This window comes from Diorhabda sublineata, chromosome 10, assembly GCF_026230105.1.
Source record: "Diorhabda sublineata isolate icDioSubl1.1 chromosome 10, icDioSubl1.1, whole genome shotgun sequence".
Classification (NCBI taxonomy): domain Eukaryota; kingdom Metazoa; phylum Arthropoda; class Insecta; order Coleoptera; family Chrysomelidae; genus Diorhabda; species Diorhabda sublineata.
This window is the reverse complement of record NC_079483.1, coordinates 4,034,151-4,055,256: the sequence shown is the minus strand read 5'-3', so window position 1 is coordinate 4,055,256 and position 21,106 is coordinate 4,034,151. Positions and strand designations below refer to the sequence as shown.

At 33.0% G+C, this 21,106-nt stretch overlaps 2 protein-coding genes across 8 annotated transcripts in view; one reads left to right on the top strand and one right to left on the bottom strand.

Annotated features, from left to right (window-relative positions):
* Positions 1 to 19,694, bottom strand: part of LOC130449941 (glycerol-3-phosphate dehydrogenase, mitochondrial) — a 45,818-nt gene extending 26,124 nt beyond the window's left edge. The window contains exons 1-3 of one of the 7 annotated variants that reach the window (XM_056788056.1): positions 18,496 to 19,694; positions 2,478 to 2,596; positions 721 to 883 (exon numbers count right to left, since the gene is read on the bottom strand). In XM_056788056.1, coding sequence (XP_056644034.1) covers positions 721 to 883; positions 2,478 to 2,579 — 265 coding nt within the window. In that variant the 5' untranslated portion in view covers positions 2,580 to 2,596; positions 18,496 to 19,694. Of the gene's footprint in view, positions 1 to 720; positions 884 to 2,477; positions 2,597 to 18,413 lie in introns of all 7 variants that reach the window. The other 6 variants (XM_056788054.1, XM_056788055.1, XM_056788053.1 and 3 more) reach the window with 6 other exon arrangements.
* On the top strand, positions 16,041 to 18,393 carry LOC130449943 (uncharacterized). Its single transcript, XM_056788058.1, has 2 exons — positions 16,041 to 16,603; positions 16,673 to 18,393. Exons 1-2 carry the CDS (start codon positions 16,152 to 16,154, stop codon positions 16,764 to 16,766), a joined length of 546 nt encoding a protein of 181 aa, XP_056644036.1. The 5' UTR covers positions 16,041 to 16,151; the 3' UTR covers positions 16,767 to 18,393.
* Positions 19,695 to 21,106: the final 1,412 nt, after the last annotated feature.

The following is a 21,106-nucleotide window of genomic DNA, read 5'->3' as shown; positions in this document are numbered from 1 at the left end:
GTCTAGTTGCTGATCGGCACTAGCAGAACTATCAGATGGCATCAACATTAACGGCGAAGCAATTAACATTAGATATGTTGACGATGCAGTAATTATAGGAAATAACGATAACGAGCTGCAAAATATACGCAGCAAGTAAAAAATATCCCTCCCTGAATATATCAAAAACAAAACAAATGATTATTAGGAAAAGTCAACATCTTCCAGTTCTAGCATAATAATTTCTGTTATGTTCTATGGCTTAGAAGCTTGGACCACATCCGATGCTAATTTAAAAAGACTCGAATGTTTCTAAATATGGATATATCGGTGTATTTTCTAAATATCCTGAACGGAGCAGACTACGAAAACAGAAGGAAGTCGTTGTCCAAAGCAAAGTGGATAGTAAGAGGGAACCAGGAAGAAGATCGGATTCATGGTTGCATATCTTAGGTCAGTGTTTTAGAGTGTCATTTGTTGATCTGTTTAGGAACGCAGTAAACTTATGAGAATGGCCTTGTTAAAAGCCAACGTCCGCAACGGATAAAATAATGAAATAAGAAGATTAGACTATTTCATATTATTTTCGTCGTGATTTTTTTGGTCTTAGTAATTCAGAACAGTTTTATTGCATCTATATTTTAGCTTACTTATAATCTAGCTATATTTCACAGCATGAATAAAAATTTGATACAAATTGATGTTGGATTTCTTCGTCACCGAATTAGTTGATATATTTACCTCGTGTAGTTGCATCTAAAGCGCATCCAGCACCGGTAGCTCCACCACCAATAATAACAATATCGAATTTTTCGGTTTGAAGAGATTTTAGTTGATCGGATCTTGAAGGTAATATTCGTTTAGGTTTTAGACTAATTTCCTTTGCGCTAACTGCTACTGGCCACTGAACAAAAAGAGTAGAGAGTTTTCAGTACAATATTTAATTATTATTGTTACGATTATTAATGGTTTGTGGATCCACTCACAAACAAACAACTAAGCATTGTTAAGAATATTATTATGCTGGAGTTTTCTTGGGAAAGATGGAACTGACAAAAAATAAAAGAGCACGAGTACGATTTCCATGGCGCTATTTTGTAAATCGACCCCAAATAATTTGAAAATGAAGAATAAAATGTTTTGATATCTCACTTCGAGATATCCATACGTGAGGTGGAGAACATTTTTTTTATTCATAAATATTGGGTAAATCATTCGATAAATGATTATTTAATAGTTTAATCATTTTATTTATATTTTTTACCTAACCTAACGTGAAGTAATCTAACATAACCTAACCCCACCGGGGCTTCGCTTTTTGATACCCGGTCTATATGGCATTTTGGTTTGGGCAAAAGTCGCAAAGAATTTGGATGAATTTGGAACGGGTACAATTGGAATGGTTGTTTTAAATTTTTATGCATTTTCATTTTTATTTTTCGAAATAGGATTAAGGATGCTGGAACAATTTCCATAGAACATTTTCAAGGTACATGTAGAAAGTGGGATTTTAATTAGAAAAAAAATCAGAAATAAATAAATTTTGAAAGGATTCTTGCTTGATAAACTCGAAATAGCATAATCGTTGATGAAATTTTCAATTTACTGCTAAATATTTTTCTTAATTTATAAAGGGTACTAAACAAAACACAATTGTTCCTAAAAAAGGTTGAACTATTCCTTTATTCATCCTATATTGTGTCATATTTAATAGTTGTATCCAACTGCTCATGTTGATTCAACAAACAACCATGGATTGTATGGATCTATCAAGACGAGTGAATTCCAATAAAAGTTGTTTTCGCATGAAGCACAAATGTCGCAACCGTTCTATTTAAAGCAACGTAGAACGGTTAATTCTGAATGGTACACCAGCATTTGTTTGCCAGAAGGGTTCGTAAAAATCAGGGAAACCAATCGCAGAAGACGAATCATTCTCCACCACGACAATGCGACCTCTTACACATCAGATCAAACAAAACAGCGAATTGATGGATTATCCGCCGTGTTGTCCTTGTTTGGAACCCAAGGATTTTTTCTTATTCCAGTAGATCAAAAATAAATGGCGAGATAAATGTTTTTCTACACCTGAAGAAGCGGTTGAAGAGTTCAAATCATATGTTTGGAAGGTGTACCTGAATCGAAATTAAAAAAATTAAATAAAAAACACTTTTTTTGTTCAGTTACAAAACTCGTGTTGAATTTAAAGCGATAACATCTTTATTCTAGACGAAGTACTAAGCGCCATCTGTTGTATAATGCGAACTAACGTTTGGTTGTGACTTCGAGTATCCGTATCTCGAAAACGAAGAGAGATATGGAGAAATTTTATTCATCATTTTCGTTTTATTTGCGGCGTCACGGAAATTGTGCTCTCCGCAAGAAGAGAGTGTGCTGATAATAGAAAAGTAGATCAAGTGAATATTTGGTGTCGAATCTGTAGATAAGTATCATTTAGATGAATGTGTATTGAAGAAAATTTAGAACAATGTACTTACCGATGTCTTACCGTCGTCTCGAAGAAGGAAATACGTAGCAATACCTGCTCCAACGCATCCCGTTAAACCACCTACTGCTATTCTTTTAAATCGTGAAGCCATATTGAATTAATTTAGGTCTGTAAAACAAAAAATCAGTCTTTGTAATAATACAAACTATTAGAAATAGAACATTGACATTTAATGATTAGAAAATAGTTGAATCTGTCAAACATAGTGCTCAGTGACATGAGCTGCAAAATAACACTTTTGACAACGTCAGAGGTTTGTTAACAAAAGTAATGTTTTACCTTTGTCCATGCTTCTAAAAATACTTTTTCTGAAGAAATCTGTTTACAAAAGCCGAATAGTATAAATTTTGCTAATTATTTACGAGATCGTCTACATGTGTTGAACGTGAGAAAATGCCTCAATTTTGAAGACGTCAAAATGATTTTGACATTACTGAATAACCTAACTAATTTTCAAAATCAGGTGATTTTCTGTCAAAAATAGTCGCCGTAGGGTAAACAAATACTTTTGTCGTTGAGGCTCGTTCAGACGGTGACATTCATGTCGTGGCATCAAATGCTGTGACAGCGTTTGACATTCGACGTTATGACACTAGGTGTTCACATGTACCAAGACTTGAGTTGCGACATACTATTATCAGAAATGGCGAAGCTCGTAACTGCTGTAGCGGATGTATAAGAGGAACTAATTAATTTGAAGTTGAGGCAAAAATTAAAAAGGCGAGTGTGGGTAAGAAAGTGGATTAGACGTAAGAACACATTAGGTGCATCAGGAACACTGATGAGGGAATTGCAATTGGAGGACCCCAAGTCTTTTTGCAATTTGCAGCTCAAATTCTTCGTTTTTGGAAAGGAAGGCGTGAGTAAAATTATACCATTGGGTCTTATCCCATAGACAAGTGTATTGCTGGTAACATTCCAGAAATGTAAGTATATCCAACGAAGACATGATCGAATGACAAACAGCAGATTCGCGCCAAAAAATACGTATTGTAGTATCGCACTCTCAGTACTGTCCCCGTCGCCGATGTTCAAACAATGAAACAAGCGAGACATTTGATGTCACTGCCGCGACATCGCCGGTGTCACGAAGTCGTATATCAAAAATTTTTGATATGCGGCACTAGCGTCACGACACCATGACATCGAGACATTCAACTGTTCACACAATGCATTGTTGCGGCATTCGCGTCACGGCATTAGGTGCCACGACATAAAATGTCATTGTCTGAACGAGCCTTAAGTTTTTGTTTGGTTCGGGAACTTATTTGATCCATTTTAGATCTTATTATTTCCAGTTTTATTGCGAAGTTGCTTCTTAAAGAGTTTCTACTAAAAGAAATGAGAAATTTTCTCTCAGAAAGTGGCTTTGTCGGTTTTTTTCAACTATGCAGTGTTGTGCTCAGTGTAAGCAAGCGGTAAATATAATCTAAAACTGGAGAATATTGGAAACTTGTGGAAATTGAGTGAGATTCTAACTAAAGTTCTTTTCATCTAACTAAAAGAGGTAAACTCCACCTAAAGCTTTAAGCTTGTCCTTGTATCTTTTAGCTGCTACTGGGATATCACCCTGCAATTTATTCATGTTTTATAAACTTTAACGCATCAGTGAAAAGTTTACTTACAGATTATATAGAAAATACAGCAAAAATACTTAGTTTCAGCTGTATTAGTTTCCGCTAAAAAAGGTCTAAAATGTATCTATGGAGTCCTTTTAACACCACGAAACAAAAAACAATACAAAAAAACTCTCACTACCGGAAAAAACAAGAAAAGCTTTCACGGGTACATCAATTGTTTATTCCGAACCCGCTAATTTCACGTAGATTAGCTGTTTTCTTAAATTGCCTTATGAGCTATCGATATTGTAACGATTATTGAATCAGAAGGTTGTTAAAAAATAGTAAGGCTAACTGTAGGCTACAATTAGTGAATATATGTACATTTCGACTCAATCAAAACACCTGTACCACTACAATATAACAAACCTTGTATCTATAACATTCACTTGAATCATAACATAATATTTTATAAGGCGTTTTCCAATAAGGACTTTTTTTCAAAATAAAATGAAAACCATTTGAGATATTTCAAAAACTTTATTATCGGGTTGAAGTAAATTCAAAACATTTATGAATGGAACTCAACTTCGCTCATATGGCCACCGCGGGCATGTTTGCAGCGATTGATTCGTTGGACCCAATTTTCCATGACTCGGCCACACATTTCGGACGAAACGGCTGCTATTTCGCGTTCAATCTTGACTTTGAGCACTTCCAACGTCGTCGGTTTATTAGCATAGACCAATGACTTGACGTAGTCCCAAAGAAAAAAATCTAGAGGCGTTAAATCGCACGAACGAGGCGGCCAATCGATATTTCTTGAGATAACACGCTTCTCAAACTTGTTCTTCAATAAATCGATTGTAACGTGTGCAGTATGGCTTGAGGCGCCGTCCTGTTGAAAACACATGCTATCCTAGTCCATACATTCCAATTCGGCTCAAAAATAATCGATAATGGTTTTTCATTAAGCACATGTGGATTTTCGCCCGCCCAATACCGCATATTTTGTCAGAAATGATCTTCGGCACTGAAGATGATTTTGCGATGAAATTGATTATCTTGGCGCATCTTTTCGGCTTCAATTCTTGAGTGAGCCTGATAGCCATAAAGTGGTCTTGGTGATGCCCAACTCTTGAGAACGCCGTGGAATTGACTGATTTGTATCATTTGCTACGGATGTTTCAACGGCAGCGATATTTTCGACACTTCGACCAACCCGTAGTCTCACTGGCACGGCAACATCACACAACGAACAACGAATATGTAGACTCAAACTTTTTCACTAAACTTGTTACTGCCTGTCTATTAGGGGGAGAATTACGACCGAAAATAGGAGTTAATGCTCTTAAAGTAGCGGCCACCGACTCAGAATTTTCAAGATTTCCAGACGTTGTTGGTAGGTGTACACCATGATTGTTATCAAGTAGTCGGAGGTCAGTAACGACAATATTAAATTACTGTTCAATTGTTACGAAATGTGTGAGTTTTCCTAACACATGGTGACCTTCAGCACAAGATGTTGCAGTGCAGTACTGACAATCATGCATTTGTCAAAAAAAGCTAGAGGAACCCAGAGAAAACCAACTGCTGAATCAATCAATCAACCAAGTATCGAAAAGACCGTCCTGTAAACGGTTCACAAGCGACACCTTAGTCGGTTGGAACGCAAAACAGAATCGTTCGTATAACGGTAGCCGCCCGGTTGGAACACGCAATCTCTATTGCGCAGAATCGTCGCTGTACCGAGGACGATTTTACTATATGTCGAAGTGCTGACCAATAGTTTGGATAGGTAGGTAGACCTGCTATTGCTCTATTGGAGCTTGTGACCTCTTTTTAACATACACAATTCGTGCTTTCTTTAAGAGAGTCGGGACATATATATCAAGAAAATATAATTAAAAATGAATTATCGATATTTTTATTGACTTGGGTTTTAAACTTGCCCACAACAATGAATTATATGAGCGCACATATGATGTAATATTTTGTTTTCACTAATTTTATGAGAACAAAAATCATTTCAACGTAAAAATATATTTTTTCTTTAAGAAAAACAGAAATTTTTATTCGTATCCCTGATAATATTTGATCCACTGAGTTTTTACTATTGACATTTGTTACTGCTCACCAAACTGATTGGACTCTCGCCCGCAGCCTGCGTCCAGATTGTTGCAAGGACAGTTGCTTCAGTTTGCAATTAGTTGAGGAAATTCAGTCAAAATACTGTCCTCATAGCTTTGAATTGTATAGTTAGGTTCAAAGATGAAATATCCAGTAGAAAAACAAACTCACTAGTTGGGTCCGTACGCATGGATCTTGTAATATGCGAGGCGCTGAAATCTGTCCACTTGGACTCTAGTTTCTATTTTTACCGTAGAGGATCACTACATTGACCATTGAGATTCATATTCAGTGGAGGATCATCGGTGAAAGACTTTTTGTACAACTAGAGGTCCTTCTGCATGCCCAAGCACACAAATAGTCTTCTTTATTTTAATATCTAACTGTTCGTATCAGAGCAGTTTTAAATCCAGAGTGGCTCTCATATATTTCACTGCTCTAGAGTAAGAGTTACATCTACCAATATTATAACTGGATATGTACCAATTTTGCACTATTTGGCTTCGACTTTTGGTTAAATCTTTGGATCTTGCGAAGTGGAAGCGTCTGTTATTAGGCAAAAATAAGTCGTCAGGATAAACCTTTGTATACATGCCTGCTTGTGTTGGTCTATAATTAAGTCGTAAACGGCCAGATATTTTGATGACACGTCTCTCAATTGCCCGGGAAATTACTTCTAAAGCAGTATTATCGAATGCTTGTTCAATATCAAACAATGGCGCCAAACTGACCTTTCTACCGGCAAATGTACTGTCCACCATTCTCGTCAGATTGGACAAACTTAAAACGCTTTTACTTTAAACTGTAATTCCTAGATGGCCAACATTTCTGTGCCTCTAAATGGTTACATTTTCCTCATTGAACTGTAAAATCATTATTTATCCTTCTATCTAATTTTATAATACTAAATATAGCTTTAGAGTGAATATTTTCAATATTATTTATTAGCAATTAACTTTTTTATTTGCTAATCTAATGAGATTCAATCTACCAATCATAGAATTGTAACTTGCGGACATGAATCTATCGAATCTATTTTACATTTCTTTCATTTCATAGTTCTTAGACTTTTTGATGTATTAATGCATCTAAATGTTCTTGATTCTAGATCTCTATTGTTTTAAAATTAGTTTTTTTGTAATAATTTTTGGAAGAAATATAAAATTCAAAATATTTTGATAAAAAAAATTTCTTACAAAAATTATTTCAAAAAATTAATTTTAAAACATAAGGGACCTAAAATTAAGAACATTTAGATGCATATTTTTTAAAAAATCGTGATAAAATTTCTAAAATGGAATGAATTTGCGTTTACGCATTTGCGCAAAAATCAATATATGAAATTTATTTGCCAATATTGAATGGTTCATCAATTTTATTATTGAATTATTATGTATTGCCATCAAAAGAGAGAAGATATGCGAATTTTTACATAGGTTGATTCCAATTTAGTGAATATAATTCCAAAAAACAGACAAACAACAAAGCAAGTTAAATGATAAAAAAACCTCTGGTACTTCCTTTCCTGATATTTATATAAAGATTAAGGTCTAAATAAAACCGACAATAAATATCTTATGATTACGTTACTAGTGGTATCTTGCCAACATACTTCTATCACATGATCAAACCAAAAAAGATAAAATTAGCACCTAGTGACTATAACAATATAAAATATATTACTTTTTATAATGGCAATTCCAACAATCTATCTGAAATAACATAGTACGTATTCTATTTTACAAAAAAATACAAGAAATAACTTTGTATGTTACCAGAGTAAATCTGATAAATGGTTAGAAAAAGCATTTGGTACCAAATCATTTCTTGTATGTGGTTCGATGATATAAAAACGTGGTCAAAAATATATGTGAAGTTTTTATTGTTAAAAACTGATTTAGTTTATCGAAATATATTGAAATAACAATAATTCATTATATTTGTATAATATATAACATTTCGATGGGATTTGAATCTGGTGACTGGGATGACCACGGCAAAATATCAACGACAGCTTCGTGGAGAAACTCCATATTTCTACGAGCAATATATTGATGTGCGTTGACTTGCTAAACATCTAAACGCCCATTCAGATAAGACAGTAATAGTCTATTGTGCAACAAATGCGAAAAGTTCAACTTTTCTCACAAGTGTGGAAGTTTGCAAACAAACACACGAGCTAGAAAAGTATTTTTCCCACATGTTGCACACTATACTTTTTCTACAACTGCACAAATTGAAAGAAAAAAAGTAATGGAACCTACGAGGATGTATTGATATTATATTGCGTTACCATAGCAACGAACAATAACTTATTAGAAGCGTCAAAGTAAAATTTGACGTCAAAAAAGTAAACCAGAGTTAAGCAATAATTTAAAAGAAAAAAGATGTCCACCAAAATTGTGAAAAGGGTTAAGAGGTAAGCAGTTTCACGAAGATATGCTTAATACCCTTGGTGATAAATGTCTTTCGTATGCGAACGTGAAAAATTGGACTGCAAGCTTCAAAAGAAGTAAATTTTCACAAATTTTTGAATGTTGACCAAAAGCGTGCAAAAGTAGTTCGATCTGTGCTCGATTTGAAAACGATGTAGACTTCTTAAACCGAATTGTTACTATGAATGAGACTTGGGTACATTTCTACGATCCAGAAACAAAGCAACAATCGATGGAATGGCGACACTCTGGTTCTCCAAGACCTAAGAAGTTTCGTGTACCAAAAATCTGGTGGAAAATTTCTTGCTTCAGTTTTTTGGGATTGCCATGGAGTAATCATGATTGAGTTTTTGGATATGAGTAGAACAATAACTGGAGATTACTATTCGAAATCACTAAACCACTTTACGGGAAAAAATTGAAGGAAGTCTAGCCAAAGGTGTTTTGTTTTTGCAGGAAAACGCCCCTGCACACAGGGTTTGAATTATTAGAACACGTCCATTATTCACCAAATTTGGCACTGTTCGACTATCATCTCTTTCCTCAACTGAAAAAAAGTTTAAAAGTAAATTTTCTTCCAACGAGGAGGTAATAAAAGCTGTAGAGGTCTTGTTTGAAGAGCAAGCAGAAACATTTTTTTTAAAGGTTTGCTGTAATAAATGTATCCAATTAGGAGGAGAATATGTTGAGTAATAAAATACTTTTACATTGAAATTTTGTTTGGTTTTATAGTAGGCTAAGAATTTTTCAATATATCCTCGTATACCAAAAGTACAGTTTCCGAAAAAGATTTTATTTTTGTATTTCTTCTCCATTCCATAAATTTCTCGTATGTTAATTCATATTTTTTACTTAAAATTTTCGGCAACAAATTTAAAAATCGTCACTACTGTAAGTACCCATATTTTCCCTTATAAATTGGTATAAATACGAGTCCTACTAAAATAATATTTAATAAGAATTGTGATTTTTATGAAACCACGAATGAAAACTACCTTAAAAATTTAACCTTCTGACAGACACAATATGATTCGTAACCTGAATGGATGCAATTCATCTGAGAGATCAGGTACATTTCTTATGGTTCTCTTAACCGAAAAAGAGAAGTTAGAAGTTTTATTGACGGTAGGTTACTTGAAGCTTAAGTTTCATTTAACCAGACCAGGAATATGCGACGATGCAAATTTTTATATTTTGCTGTCAATAAAAGACAACGCACCAGAAATGGTCTTGCAATAAACTATTAGTCAGTCGTTTGTAATAAAAAATAAAAACTGTACCCATACAAAGTTCCACTTGTTCACGAACTCTTGAGAAAGAAATTTTGTCAAATATTCATGAGAAATTGTGATAAAAATCCAAATTATCTAAATACCGTAATATTTTAAAACGTTTTGTTCAAGTGGTACAGTTAATCTAAAACAATTCACCCTACTGGGCGTGGGAAAACCCCAACTGGTTTCGATCAAAGCACACCCAGCGTCCCGAAAAAATTATATTACAAATGATTGGACCATTTGGTGGACTGCCAATTATTCTTGAGTTTTTCTGCTGTTAATATTATCAAATCAAGTACACGTCACAAAAAATTTTTTTCTCTTATAATTAATGAAACCGTTTCACTCAATATCCGTCTTAACCTCTCAGTTCTTCCAAGGATTGCCTATCACTCCTTAGTACCTTGGTCAAATAGAGTAATCCGACAAATTCCTTGAATTCAGCTTCCTCTGTAGGTTTTGTGTCTCTAACTCTTAGAAAGCGATTGTGAAGATAGCTGGAAGGTCTACTCTCTGTTATGAAACACAGACCAAAATATATTCTACTCATTTTATAGATTAAATGCGCCCGACGAAAGTTTAAAACACTTCTATAATCTGACAGTGTCAACTATTTAAAGTTGACAATAGTCAACAGTTTTCGTCGATTTTTGTTGATTCTCCATATAAATGTTATGTGGTGTGGGCAAAGTGTCGTTAGAAATAATAGTTCTCACAGTGTGAGCAGTTTGTGGTTTTGAAATTAAGTTAGCTATGAGAAATACGTCACGTTTCACAGCAGTTGTAGAAAAAAAATTTGTAGAGCATCGTCAACATAACATTCAGTTACTATACTGCCTCCAATGAAGAAAAGAAATGATTGATTACCATTCTTCCTAGCAGTGCTGCCGTTCTTAGCACTGCTCAAACGTTGATGATATTAGACCGATTTAATGCGTCCAATTTTTATATTTTTTAGCCCACTGCAACCTTTTAATTGTATTTTGAGGTCTTAAAAGACGATTCTACACTGCCACAGCTTCTCTTAATTTCCTTTTCACTGTAGAAGTAATCAAAAGCAGATCTCTATATTCATTAATTTGAGTTGCTATCTCTGGGCCCGTTAGTCATCGATCACTTTTATTAATCAATACACTAGGTTTATCTTTAGCGGTTGTGGTGTTTCGAGGTTGCTCTGAACGTTTCCTATCGCCAAAGCTCCTGAATGATGCCTTTTCTTTCACGTTGTAATCCACGGTACATCGAAGACTTTCGATTAGTGGACGAGTTTTACTTGCAAGTTTTAACTTGTTAAGTTCACCGACAAAATGCGCTCATAAAAATTAAACAAATAACGGACACTTTCGCTTGACTATATAAAAGAAAAATTTGTTAAAGTGCATTATTTTCAAATTAGATGAATGGATTATGGGATGGACAAAAACTTTTGATCATTATTTTAATTTAGGTTAGAATAAAATTGTTGATTGATCGCGATGATGATAAGATAACAATGTTAGGAGAATATTTAAGGTTTTCTTTTAAAAAAACCCAAAACTATGCTATTCAACTTTTTACCATAGGACATTTAACTGCAAATCGAGAAAAACCATTTTTTACTTTTAAAAACTGTCCCTCTTCCACTTTCCGACCTCATATCGGTAGTAAATTATTTTTTCTTCCATTTTTGATAGATTTTCTTCCATTTACAATGGGTTTCATGCTAATACTAATTTTTTTTCCTTCAAAAAAGATCGAGCCTGGTCTAAAGTGAATTCCACTCATTTCAAGCGTTTTAATTAGAAGGGAAGGATAAACTTCCGAAACACGCAGAGAGGAATTGGAAGGTAAAAAAGATGGGGAATGGTCACAATCGAATAAGGACTAAAAATTCGGTGAAAAAAAGACCTATTCATGCCACAAAAAAGGAAAGAAGTATAGTAAACGCTCCGGACCTAACCTAACCTAATCTGACCGAATCGATAGCATCGACGTATTTCCCGATCCCGAAAGAGCAATAAAAACAATAGAAATAAATGAAAAGCAATTTTATTCCACAAAAATTTAGTCACTTCCCTCATCCTCTTCCATTGGAGGTCGATCATTCTTTCCAGGATACAAAAATTTTATATCTACAATAATTGCATCGAATGGATCCACATTTTTTCGCCGGACTCGCCGTCTCCAGAGAAATTCACAAATATATAGGTCCAAGTTACTTCCGATTCCCCCCCTGGATATTCTTCTCATGTGCCTCTAGCTGGAATCAATATTTTGGGTGTAGGCTCCTGTAAAGTGCTGGTAGCCTTCACTTTCTAGCGCCAAATATTCTTTCCAGCAGTCAGTATAAATGATAGTCCCGACTTTGACAAGCTTCCTTATCAGCTCCATCGATGTTTCGGCACTTCTAGAGTTATCAGGACATATTGCTCAATGATTCTGATGAAACTGTAGTTTCCAAGATTGAGGCCTCTTTTATCGTCTGTTCAAAAGAAAATTCTTGTGAAAAACAATAGGTGATATTATTCTTTGACGGACGTTAGTGTGCAATCGTTCGAGCCATGTGACTTCTGCCGCTGAACCTTTAAGGTCGAAGGATCTGCCCTTGATTTTTCCGAAACATCTGAATCGTACCATTTAGCAAACTGGTTGTGTTTGCTGCACCATCTATTGACTCAATTATTATTAATGGCCCAATTTTTTGCTTGAGCCTCTGTTGGCATAATTGTTGCTATTTTAAAAAGGTTCCATATTTTTGGGAGGGTCTGTGTTTGGGATGATGTTATGTGTGAATAATATGAGAGCCTAAAAATAAAAAATTAATTATTAATTGACGAAACATTGGATTATTTAATAACTACTTACATTTTTGAAAGTATTCCTTTTAATTTTAACTCAAAAAACCAAACCACAAAAAATATTTTATACTTGCAATTTTTTATTAACCACTAATTCAATGAACGAGCAAAATGACGAATATTTTTGCTCCTACTTACCTGCGCACGATATGACCGCGATTTTCGACCTTGCGAGGTCGCGGGAATTTCAAAAATATCAACGTCACCTGTAAAATTTCATTGGCGTTTTTCGGAAGTTCAGTCGAAGAGAGAAAAGTTAACATCGTTAACCTTATCACAAATGTTTGTACGTATGTATTAATTACATATCACGCTTTATTACAGTCAATTGTAATTTAAAAAGTAATTCACATGAGCATATATAACATGTAGTAATTGGTTATATTATTATATTGTTCATGATGATAATATATATACTTGAATGAAGATAAGAAAATACTATTTTGATACAATTACAAAATAAATTTACAAATTTGTCTAGACGTTCACGTGACTTGCGAGTGTTTAATTAGCTTTATTTGCTGCTAAAATTGATAATACTGTGAAAATATCTTATATTACTTTTACAAATTATTACATCATTCGTCATTACTATCTTCATACACGCTTATAAATTTTTATATTTATTTCTAGTACATAGTCCATAAGTCACGTCATGAAAATTATATGTTGTATCAGTGGCGTAGCGTGCTTTGGAAAGGCCCTGTATCAAAATTAGTTGGGGGGGGGGCCAAATGAAGGGTAAAATTTTCTCACAAAAGAAACAAAAATGCTTGCATTGAATTAAAATAAATATTCATTGATTATAAGTTATCGCTTCCTCCTAGAAATTGAGCTAGCCAGACAATTTAAATCAAATGTACACTTTTCTTGCCTTTTTTTTCGGCAAATTGATTTATTAAATTATCTATAGCTGAAGACGATTTCAGTTTTTCTAACATTTCTGCCTCTATAGACAATACTGACAAATCTGATAGCCGTTCCTACTCCAACAAAGTCCTTAGGTAATTTTTTATCAGTTTTAATTTTGAAAAACTTCTTTCAGCTGTTGCGGTCGTCAAGAATAGAAACCATGCTGTTATTACCTTTCGAAAACTTGATGCAAGGCTCTTGAATTTTATCAGCAATAATTCCATGAGTTCCTTAATAGAATGAATTTTTTTGAATTTCAGATTTTAATCATGTCTTCAGAGCAATTAATTGTTAATAAAGATTAAATGAGATGTCTTTATTGTATTTAGTCGACAGACGGAAGAATTTTTTATCACTTCGTTTGAAGAAGATAGGAATTTCTCCGGTTGTAATACTTCAAATTTATTATTATCTGTAATACATGTAAAAGACAGAATAAATATCTTGTTTATTTTCGAAGTTGTAAAGATAATTTTGTATAATTAAACCAAGACGGCAGTATTTCCAGAAAGTGAATGTTTTGTGTGCCGTGTCATACAAATTGGGAATCATCAGAACTTTCTTGAAAGAACTCGGCATACTTACAAATTATGCAAAGATTTATTGACGTTAGCTTCCTACGAGGATTGCTTGAAAATTATTCAACCTAACAAAGAAACGAGACATATTTTTATATAATCATTTTTTATTTTTCAATTTTTAAGTCTATATTTTTTTGGGGGTAAATTTTAACCTTTTTAACCCTATCAAATATAGTTGCCCCAAAATAGACATTTATTTATGAGATAACATCTTGTCTGATGAAAATATATTTCCTGCAAAAGAATCTTCAAGTTTGGGAAGGAAGGAAAAGTAGTTGAGCTCCAGATCTGGGAAACCAATTCTTAGTGCAATTCTTGACATTGAGCCATGGCAATCATCAAAGTATGAGGAGATGCACTGTCCTAATAGAGAAGCACTTTCATTTTCCTCAAATGCTATCGCTTTTTTGAAATTCCTCCTTTTTGCTTATCAATCATTGGTATGTAATTCTCTCCTTTTTAATGATCACAATTCCATAATTACTCCAAAAACGGCCTCGATTCCTTTTCTGGCCGATGAGATTGTCTTAGTACGTTCGTCCTTTGCAATCAACTATTTTGACTTTTTTTTCGTTCCAAAAGTGTAATGGTGTATCCACGTTTCATCTACATTTAAGAATCGATGCAGAAAATTGACTCATTTTGCTTAAACCATTACAAACAAACAATTAGGCCTGGAAAATCTTCCTTCAATGCGCTTTTAGTCCAAAGCGAGCAAACTCTTCCCCCTACGCATATTTCTTCCCAGTATATGATAAATACATTCCTTTGCTATGCTAATAGCCTCTTCTATCTCTCTAACCTCAATCCGACGGTTGTCCAGTATCATTTGTTGAGTTTTCTGCGATATCTCCGGTTAGGGCACCATTCAAATTTAACTACCAAAAATTTTACCGTCGTTAATGATGGTCGGAGTCTCCGTACTCAGTTGTCAACTTCTCTGTCATTTACGTTGGCGTATATCTTTCAAAAACTAGTATTTAATAGCTCGATACTCAATTTCTTCCATTGTTATACAGTGTATCCCTAGTATATTTCCCAAATTATATTTATAAGTGCTGACATTGATTTATTTGATTTATTCATTTGATTAGTTTATTGTTACTCGCTAACAACAAATTGTAAAATTCTCTATGGTGATAAAACTCTCTGTTTGTTAATAAAACAAGCGATAAAACATTATGGCCATTTAATAACTGACAATTCATTTAAAGATATCTCTAATCTGTTTATCCATCTTCGAGGTTTAGCTATTAAATAACGAGATTTCGCGCCAGTCTCGTTATTCAATAGCCAGACCTCGTATTTTTAATTATTTCATTAGCGTTGAAAATTTTTAAATTGGCGTCTCGTAATTTCCGTGATGGGTGATTCTTCGCCTCAGTGTAAATTAACGAATGTTTACAAAGAATTTCGTATAACCTTGAAACACGTTAATTTTTTTAATTATAAGTACTGATAAAAAAAGAAAAACCAAATTTATTAATCCTTTTTTTATTACTATCGATATGAAATCAGAAGATTAAGTTATAAGCGATATAGTCCAGTCAAATTAGACTTTGCTCAAAAGAAAATTAATATGTGAATGCCACATGTTTTTGCTTGTTCATTACGCAACTACTGTGACATAACTTTTAACGGAATTGTTTATATGACAGTTCAAATGGTCAAATATGATTTTTCTTCTTCAATATTACATGAAAACTACAAAGTTAGAGGTTACTCAGTAAGTTTCGTCAACGAACACGTGCAAAAAAATAAGATGAATAATTTTTGTTTATTGAATGATTTGATCTTGTTAAAATAGTTGTTTATGTAAGCTTACATTTGATTGATGATAATTGTTGTTATTATTTATTGATTGAATTTCGTTTCACAATTTGGATTTCGTTTCGAATTATTCTTCAGTTGCTGTTAGTTTATATCAAAGACATGTCCGTTCTAAACATTTGCGGTGTGTTAGAACGTGTAGGAGATAAAGAAGGTGCAGTAAAATTCTTTCAACACCGTGGTATAATAAAAAAAGTGCGGCGTTTGTGCAGGAAGAAACATCTTATGACTGTTACGTTCAGCGGTAACTACGATCGGTGCATATGCAGTAAACGTTCTTGTAGGGAAGAGAAGGGACTAAGGATCGGTACATGGTTGGATGGTACCATACTATCATTAAAGACCATCGCTCTTTTCATATATGCCTGGTCTCAGGAGTATTCCTTGTGCAAATTTTTAGAACGAGAGCTGGCTATGAGTAGGGAGGCTATGAGCGATTGGAGGAATTATTTAAGGGAAGTTTGTGCGAACTCATTGCTCCGAGATAAAAGGAAGATCGGAGGAACCGGCATGACTGTGGAGATAGACAAGTACGAGTTCATGTGGAGTTCTAGGTAAATAAAAATTATTATGGAAATATAGGGATGGAAATATATTGATTGAGTTTTTTTGTATTTTTTCAGATATAAAAATGTCGACTCGAAGATATTGCTGATTTCGATACAAAATTATGAAAAATATTATACACTTTTATTTACATATATGTTTCATAAATAAATTTTATGATTTTCACTTTTTTGGGATTATGTATGTAGAATTTTTTTGAAAATATTAATTTTTTTTGCGTTTTCCGCCTTAATTTTAATTGTTTTTATTCTAAAACACTGTATTTCGTTATAATAATTATTATTATTATTTTATTATTATTATTATTATTATTATTATTATTATTATTATTATTATTATTATTATTATTATTATTTTGGTGGTGGTGATATAACGAAGAACACCCAAATAATGAAAGTTAAAGATATTCTGACCTATAAATGTTCTTTAAAATTTGAATATCAGAATCGATCGTATTGTTTTTATTTGTTGTGCATTACGTAAACATACGGTGGACAAAAACTTTGTACACTAATAAATTATATAAGTGATTCATTTCACGTGATTATGAAAAAATACGTTTTGTACTATTAAACTTGACTGGGTGACCTTGTATATTCAGACGAGTTATTTCACAATAATTCCATTCATGATTATTCTTCGAACCAAGAGTAAAATAAATAAATTTTTGCGACACAATTAAATCAATCAAATGATGTAATTTCAGAATGAAATGAAACCCTATGAATGAATCATATATTTTACGAGTAGAAACAATAATTAGTTCTAATATACGAAGATGTTAGTCGAAAACTTTTGGTTTCATTCTACGCAGAATTTATTACTATTTAACTCTTATAATAACCACTTTATTGATAAATGGGTTGGTTTAGATGATATTACAGAAAACCTGAACTTAAAACGACAATTTCACAAAAATATGGAAAACTGATCTAAAACTTTTATAATAACCATATTTTTGATATTGTGCGTTATTTAAAAGATATTACCATAAAACCGCAAAAATACTTCTTTTGGGGGTACATTTTCCCTCACCACTTTGGCACAGTTCCAGCGAGTGAGAAGCTGGGTAGTCATGTTGGGATAAAAATTAAGCCATTAAAATAATAAAACCTTTTATAGCAATTATTTCCGATTTGAAGTATAATTCTACTGGACTATATACAAAAAAAGATCTTATTGAATGAAATTGTAAGACATATTTAATCTATGAGATCAATTTTTTGATAAATAAATGTCTTTAGAGGAAGAACCAATAAGCTACGAGAATACTTTCTATTCTTGTTATTCAATAAGGTGTTTTTGAATATCACAAGCAGGTGATAGGTACTTTGTAACAACAACTGTAGTAATTGATTCTGCAATCTAATTTTTTGTTCGATGAAGAAATGTCTGATGATGATTCGAAAGAAGAATCAATGAACGTGACTCTTTTCTCATTGAATAAATTGTAGATAAGTGCTAAAGCAATTACAAAGAATATGTAATTAAGTCATATTAATCGATATTATCTAATTAATATCATTGTAAAATCAAAATTTCTATTCTGATATTTATAAATTATCCCAAAACCCTATTAAATTATTAATTAATCTACGTTTTTTATCAAGTGATAATTAAATATTAATCAGGAATTGTCTGATTCATACCAATAAAGTTATATAAATCTTCGATGACCCTGAGTATAAAAAAAACAACGCTAGGTATTACTAACTTGGCTACTGTTAATGATTATCCCAACTTTATATACCGTATAAACAACCAGCGGTAGGATAAAAGATATTTTTAAAACAATACCTACAAAATACCGGACAAAATGCGTATGGGTTAATTGTTAATTTAGTAAAACACACACATTCACAAAATGAGATCCACTCACTGTATTATATCATTTCCACCAGGAACGTTATTATACACTCACGTGCAATTTTACTATCGTGCTTTAGCTCGACGGCGAGTGGCGAGGTAGTAAATTACGAAAGGCGTGCGTACTTCAGGAAAACTAGATTACAGCGGTGTCAAATCGTGAGTAATTTCATTGTTACACGGATCGATAGATAAGTTTGACACTTACGAGTTAAATAACAAGATAAATGTAAATAGCTTATTAGAATCCATTTTATTTTTGATTATATGAATCAGAGTTTTTTAACCAGAAATTTTTTAAGGGCCGCCGCATGAACACTTCCCAGTGGTTTAAGCAAAATGAGTCGAATTTTTCGCAGAAAAAGTTTAAATCTATATTCTGTTAATTATTTATTTTTTTGTTATATATTATCTTGAATCTTGATCTTGAATCTATACCTTACGTACGTTCAAATATTTTGGATTCACAAACAGTGGCAGGATATATTCTAAGAAGTACAACTACCCGAAGGCACCCTAACCCGAAAAATAAAAAAAAGGAAATTTTTCCCCGAAATAATCCGAATATGCGGATATCGAGCGGTGGTATGCCTAATTCTTAACACCGTTAACCTCAAATAACGATCATCTACTACCGAAGTTACCCTTTCGCGGCCTTGTCCGGGTCTTCTGGTTAGCTACCCTGTTTCTTGGTAGCGAATAACTATTCTGGATATTGTGCTTTGTTGAACTCCAATTACCCCGGCGACGTATCTATGACTGCGGCCATCTTCTATGAGCGCGATGTTTCTAGCGGCTTCTTCATTCGTCACATGTCTTGTTAAACATTGAGGTACATCCATTATTAACAAAATAAACTTAAATTTTCACTATACAATAACACAATTTGCTTAGAAAGTTCTCGATGTCAATGCATTCTCCAAGACAGAAATGATTTACTCGAGCATTTTTGCTTCTAAAAAAATTTGTAAAAAATTGTGATATTTTTTTGCCCATGATAAGAAACCATAAATATCTATTAAGTTGATACATATACAGATTTTCCCAAAAAACTGAAACTACAGCTGTGACATTCATTCTGATATATCGCACGTTGACAGCAATAATGTGACAACTCAAAAAAGGTCCCTTCGAGAAAATCGAGTTTAAACTTTTTCAGTTCTTCTAAGATGAATATTTAGTATCTCTGAAAGATTTTTCCACTTATTCAACCGATATTTTAGCTGAAAGCCATATTTAAGTTGAGATATATCTCTTTTCTGACATTTTTTTCATAAAAAATGGTTTTTGAAAAATTAAAAAATATTTTTGAGTTGTCACAGTCTTGACTGAAAGTATGGTTCAAATTGTAATGTAATGTAATGCTTTTTAATCATTATAAACTTGTTTGAATAATGCGTTCAGTAACAATACATATTACACCTATATGATAAAAATAGTCAAAAAATAAATAAACAAATATCGAATTTTTAAATTTTTATTGTATAAAAGTATAAAATTTAGGAAATGTAAAAACCATAAACTTTTTTAATGTAATATTAAAATCAATATTTTATTTTGAAATGAAACATATTTTCGTAACTTAAAGGAACAATAATTAACGTTAGATAACATGGATTTAGTCTTTCATTAGCTGAAACATTAATTTGAGGATTGTCACAGCAGGTACTTCTCTCTAAAACAAAATGTAAAATATACATAATTATGAAACCAGTTTTCTTTGATTGATACAGTTGGCCTTTTTTTCTTATTGAGCTTTTGGATTGGTAGATTTTCGTAAAATTGTCGATATGTTGCAGGGACAACTCCACTGTTTACTAAAGTAAATAAGTCATTCTTTTTGTTTTGGGAAATACCAGTAGGTGAACCGTAAGCTTTTTTACAATCCCATTTATCAAGGATCTTCATATGTTTTTCTTCGTCTTCCACTGTGTCATTCGTACATGATTTTCTTTTTTTGTGGTTCTCCGGACTTGAGCTGGTTATGGTCCAAAAAATGTCTACATTGTTCACACAAATGTTCGGTAATAGAAATGGAAAGGATTTTCACGAACAATTTTATTTCAGAAAATGAAAATTTTCTTTTGAAATCATCCACATTAAAGTTGTTCCCCAAAAAGCTGGTCAGGTTTTTAAAATCGACAATATCATTGAAGCCCAGCTCATTTACTTTATATAAATTACATAAATTGGTCCAGACTTTCTTGCCAGTTTGACTGCTTTTTCTATTATCGAATGTACGCAATCGCCAATTTTACGTAGGACCAGAGACAAGGAACTTATGAGAAATGAAGTCAATGTTTTTGAATTTTCTTAAACACAACGTATACATCACAATAACGTACTTGTTCTTTTGTTGACCGTTTCAGTTGTCAGAAAAGAAGATGAATTTTAGTCTTTTATCAGTTGAAGTAGCCTTTTGCTCAATAAATTTAATTTTGCAAGTAGCTATCTCGTTAGCGCTTCTATTTGCATCACCTTCATGCCGCACGTAATTTACTGCTTCTCCATTTTTTATATTGTAAATGGATAAATTGTACGATAACAATTTACTCTTGTAGTATAGGGTTGCCAACCGTCTTGTTCTCTTAGGACATGTCCTAGTTCATGTAGTGTCCTGTTTT